Below are 5817 nucleotides of genomic sequence, written 5' to 3'. Positions count from 1 at the left end.
AATGAAGTCCATCCACATCCAGTCGTGACTAAAAAATAACTCACACACAATGTTGGATTTGAGTATGCTATTCAATGTAATTTATTGAATGTGAGGTATAGACTGAACATCACATGTAGTGTACATCTGTACATTCCTGAAAGGAGCTTTGTTTTCATCAGCCAAAAACTTTGCAAATGACTGCACAAATTAACAAATAAGGGATGCATTACATGAAAGCACAATAGGCCTACACTGTACATGCTGTACAAAAATACACAAATACAATGTATAGTTGTACACTTACTCCTTAATTACGAGGGTGGGGGTGCATGGAACATACATCTCTGAGTCTTGATACACTGTACATGTATTGAGGTCATAGTGTGTATATTACGGTATCATGTATGCATGAAGTGCACAACACAGTTCCCTGCAGGTACAGTAGAATCCACAATGAACCCTGGAAGCTCTAGGGTTGTACATAAAGTTATGCTCTCTTGACCTCGTGTTGAAACATTTCACCACACTGAATGAGCTGTTACCCAACATTTTTTTCTTCTTTTTTTAACAGAAACTAGAAATGTCGCTATGGCGACTGGTATGCCTCCGCCATAATGCATGATTTTCCTAATAGGTCTAGATAGTACATGTGGACAGTGTGTGATTACATTTTCACAAAACTGGCAAAATATTGAAATGACAAGTTTGTCACAAATGTGTTGAATGTTCACCTCCCTTGACCTTGGTTTAATTGGATGAAAAGGAGAGCATGTATTTGGGGATTTAAGGACTTTAACTTGACTTTGACCCATTCATACATTTATGCATTGAGTAATTTTCATGGTACCGGTATGGAGAGAGAGTGCAATTTCTGTACTGAATAGTAAATTGTTACCATGTTCATCTGGCCTTTGACCCTAAAATTCATAAGATACTAGTAATCACTTTCAGGTAGAATATGCATAAATATGCAGTAAATTTCACGATAAATTGAGCCACTTCTGAGATATGGAGGAAAAGTTAGTTCAGCACTTTCACTTGATCTTTGACCTTTTGACCTTTGAGACAAAAAAAAAAAAAAAAAACTCTCCAGAGAATTTCAATTAGGTTACACATGCATACACCAAGTGTAAAAAAAAAAAATAATAATCCTGCTGGCATTGCATGAACATGAGGGAAATAGTAAAATTTTGAAGTGTTGCACTTGACCTTTGACCCCTGACCTTTGACCCCATGAACCCTACATTCTCTAGATAATCACTGCCAGTCAGTACATGTATATACTATGTTCCATGAAGATACCTTGAACAATTTTCCAATTTACAGAGAAAAAAAGAAGTTTTAATACATTTACTCGACCTTTTGACCTTTGACCTTTGACCTCATGACCCAAACTTTCACCAGAGAATCTAAATTGGGTAATACATGTATACACTAAGTTTCAAGAAAATATCTTCTGGCATTGCATAGATATGGTGGAAATAGTGAAATTTTATGTATTTGACCTTGACCTTTTGACCTTTGACCTTGAGCACGTGCACCCAAAAGTTGATAGGCACAACTTCACCCCCTAATACACATACATGCCAAGTTTCATTAGGATACCTCAACAGGTTTTGATAGTTACCTTGTCCACAAAATTCATTACGGACGGACGGAAAGACGGACGGACGGACGGAAGGACGGACGGACGGACGGACGGACGGACGGACGGACGGAAGGACGGACGGACGGACGGACGGACAACCCGAAAACATAATGCCTCCGGCACCACTTCGTGGCGGAGGCATAAAAAACAAATCTATAGTCAGATCTTCTGTATGATTGTCTCATTTGTAAGTTTCCCATTTCCAACATGTTGTCAAGTATTTGCATGGTGGTTAAAACGTTGCAACAAGATAAAACCACATCATGGACTACCCCAACCTACAGTACAGTACCTTAGCATTAATGCAAAACAAAGCTGTCATGTGACTTTGCCACTACCTGCATAATACTCCTACAACTACTCTGGCTTCATATGGACGACTACATTTTCTTTTAACAAAACTGCAAAGTGTATTTCCATGTTGACTATAGCCAAGAGAAATCCTGAATAGAGTACAAAATGTAATCAATCATCCTTGAAAAACAACTCAATATCATTCACTTAAACTACATTGTATTTCAAGCTAAAAAATATGCATATTATGCAAAATGGAAAAAGCAAAAAAAAAAAAGGGTAGGATTCATACTACAATGTACCTCTTGAACAGTGACATAAGTGGAATGGCTATTCAATTTTCTCCCCCACAATTTGTCCAACTTCTCCTAAAGCAGGGCTCGACACTAACGGTGGCCCGGTGGCCAAGGGCCACCAAAAATGAAAGTCGGGCCACCAAATTTCAAAAAAGGGCAAATTTGGTGGCCCGCCTCGGGCCACCAAAATTTTTTGAAAAGTATGTCAATAAATTGGAAACTTTTTGCGCCGGAAATTAGCAGTTAAATTTGTTCAAAGGATGGATGAAAAGGACTGAATGAATGCTTGAGAGTGAGTGTTGCAAGTTTGTTGAAGTTTGTTTATGAGTAGATATGTCCAACTTCTAATTCTTACTATCATAAATCTTAAATATTTGACTCATTTAAAAAAAAAAAGGACTTTTAATGTTTTTTATTGTTTTTTTTTTTCGGGACACCAAATTTTTCTCTCGGGCCACCAAAAATTTTAAATTTAAGATTTTGGTGGCCCCATCGGGCCACCAAACAAAAAAGTTAGTGTCGAGCCATGCCTAAAGCTTTTCTGATCTACTGCTTTGAATTGTTACACTTTGTTCCCACCCCCACCCTGCCCCCCAAACAGAAAAAAACATAAGTTTTTTGTAAAGGATTATTGCAATACTCATCATGTGAATTTCTAGCATCACTGAGAATGGTACAGCTTTGGTCTGCTTTCTGAAGCTGTGGCCAAACAACAGCTCCAACCACAATAAGACACTGTACAATGTACAGTATATGTACACTGTAGGTCGCTTGATGGTTCAAACGTCACTTACTGTAATTTGAGCCAATTCCCAATCTTGTTCATATCTGAATGTGGAAGGACAACATATGTGGGTGGGATTGTGCTAAAACTCACAACCTACTGGCACATAGCACATTTGCACAATGCATTTCCCATTTGGCTATAATGCTGAACACTACTTTGTAGGACAGGAATACACATTATCAGAACATGTGTTCATTGGTATCCCAGTAGGCCCACATTGAATTGCATTGGTTGAATTTGGCTGGGGTTAGAAGATATGGTGCATTTTAAACAATTCTGTTAATAATTTGAAAATGAATAGCAACCCCTTATAACTTATCATTTAGTCTCTAACTTTACTTCATTTAGTTACATGATGAAGTACAACCGCAATGACCAAGTCCTAAAAAAAAAAAAAAAAAAAAAACTCTTCATTACGATTACTTGTACCGTAATAACATGTCACTAAAATATCTATGATCTGTAGACAGAGTACATGTATGACCCCTTGTTTTATACACCGTAACCCTAAAAGGGCCGGGGCGGGGCGGAATCCGCCCCCCCTCGACGTTTCGCGCCATGCTATAATTCTGTTACGCGAGAAGGCCTCGTCGCGAGGCTTCTTGACTTTGTTTGTTCAAGTCTCGCGCAACTTTTGAGACCAAATTTGCGACGTCCGCACATACTTTTGCGAAGCCACGCCCATTTTTGTAACGGAATGTCGCCCCAAAACGGGCACAATTTTGTGATTTTGTGTACATTTCCTATGGAAAACAGTGCTCTGTCGTGAAAGTCATAAAAACCTGATTATTTTTACAATTAATCACTTTCATTGATTAGTTTTGTGCTAATTATGGTAGAAAAGTGGTCAGTGACAATTTCCAATGAAAAAACAAAGAAAAAACAAAAGTTGAAAAACAAGGAAATACATAAGAAATTCTGAAAACAATAAAATACATAAGAATTGAAATGAATTTTGGAAGTTTTTGTGATGTACAATCGTTGAATATGCTGAAACACATTTACAGACCAAAAATTAGACTCTCAATGCTTTTAATTAGGCTAAAATATGATCTTGAGCTTAATTTGCATAATTAATTAATTAAAATTAGAAATTGATTGTTTCAAAAAATCTTATGTCACAATCTTGTAGATTATGACACGGGTCTCACGCATACAAAATTTCATCGTGATCGCGCCACCAATGGCTGAGATCTCGGGGGGGGGGGGGGGGGGGGGGGGGGCGGAATCCATCCCCCCTGGCCTGATACTGAGCATAGCCAAAAAAGCCCGGCCCCTAGTTGTATGTACAATTGTGGAGCAATGACAAGGATCACAACTGAACTCTCAACACTCCACCCACATGGTATTTACACCATCTGTTAAAGTGGTGTGATTGGTGAGTTTTGCCTCCTGGATTTGGTTCTCACAAAAATCAATGATGTAAACAATAAATTACAACTTGCCTTTTCTCAGGCATTATATTTGAGAATATCAACCACAAATAATGCAAGCAAACATCAAGTGCATACACATGTACTGTAAGTTGATAATCCTGCTAATTTGATTTCCTACAGTTGTAATTTCTCAGACCACAATACCAGGTGCACAATACTGACATAACAAAAAGAACATACATTGTATGTCAAAAGTTCACTATGTATGAAATGAAGGCAAAATTGGGGGGGGGGGGGGTGACATGGAGACATATTCTTTTCAAGAACTTTCTACAATGACATGGCAGGGTACAAGTAACTACACATACACATTGTATTTACTGAGTGTCATTTGACAATTCTTGTTCAAAATGGTAAATAAACAACAACAAAAAATCTGTACAGAGTTATAACAAAATGTAAAAGTGGAGCACTCTCTCTGCCAAGATTGAAAAGCCAGGCACATTGTTTTGAGTCTCCATCAATAGCGGTACTTTGTTGAGTAGTCTTTTGGTGAGACGACCAAACCCCTTCCTTTTCGTGCTCCCCTGTACACCGTCTCAACAATGTCAATGACCTCCTGTTCATCATCAATAGGCCAGTTGATCTTGTTGTTGTTACCAGTCCCAAGATCAATCATTATGTGCTTGTTGCGGAAGAAAAACATCACAGTGCATGGGTCATACAACTCGTACATCTTGTTGAAGTCCGGCACTTCCGTGATGTCCACCAGATAGACGACAGCAAAATTTTTCACCTTGTCACAGATTTTGTACAGAGTCTCATCCATTTTCATACATGTGGGATCCCAGTCGTGGCCGAAGCGTATCACCACGACACGGTCTTCTTCTCCAAGGATGGCCTGGTCCACTTGCCAGCCATTGTGAAGATGCGGCAGCATGTACGACATGTTGGCGTCTCAAAACTTCCTTTCCCCAGAGAGAGTATGAAAGTTTGATCACTACTTTGACTTTACTTTCTCACAATGGCAAAAAATGCTTGACAAAACTGAACTGGTGTGCAGTCGCAGTGTTTCTTTGTTTTTATTTTGAAGTTCGAGCATATAAACAACGGCACAGTCAGTAGTCACTCACTGAAAATATTGGCAGTAATGGATCTACACTACTAGACTGGTCTGTCCAACGTCAACGAGGAAAAAGAAAGCTCCAACCGAGTAAGAGAACGTAGATTCCGAGGAGTTCTAGCTCAACATCAAGCAAGTCATTGACAATGTTAATCTATTACGATGACACGATGTTCACTGACATATTACTGCATAGGCCTACCCCGTACGTTTGCTTGCGTTTTGGTTGCGGTAGACTAAATAGTGGCGCCTATTTATTCCGTCCATGGACGACGTCGACGCGACGTGGTTCTGTACCGGACGGATGCCGG

The 5817-nt window shown here is 39.1% G+C and overlaps 1 protein-coding gene across 1 annotated transcript; it reads right to left on the bottom strand.

Moving 5' to 3' along the window:
- Nucleotides 1–4852: 4852 nt before the first annotated feature.
- Nucleotides 4853–5545, bottom strand: LOC139743040 (thioredoxin-like protein 4A). The gene has a single exon (XM_071653548.1). It carries the CDS (start codon nucleotides 5330–5332, stop codon nucleotides 4904–4906), a length of 429 nt encoding a protein of 142 aa, XP_071509649.1. The 5' UTR covers nucleotides 5333–5545; the 3' UTR covers nucleotides 4853–4903.
- Between the last annotated feature and the right edge of the window lie 272 nt (nucleotides 5546–5817).

This window comes from Diadema antillarum, unplaced genomic scaffold (genome assembly GCF_040938485.1).
Source record: "Diadema antillarum isolate AM-2024a unplaced genomic scaffold, OU_Dant_1.0 seq00001042_RagTag, whole genome shotgun sequence".
Taxonomy (NCBI): Eukaryota; Metazoa; Echinodermata; class Echinoidea; order Diadematoida; family Diadematidae; genus Diadema; species Diadema antillarum.
This window is presented reverse-complemented; position numbering and strand designations above follow the sequence as displayed.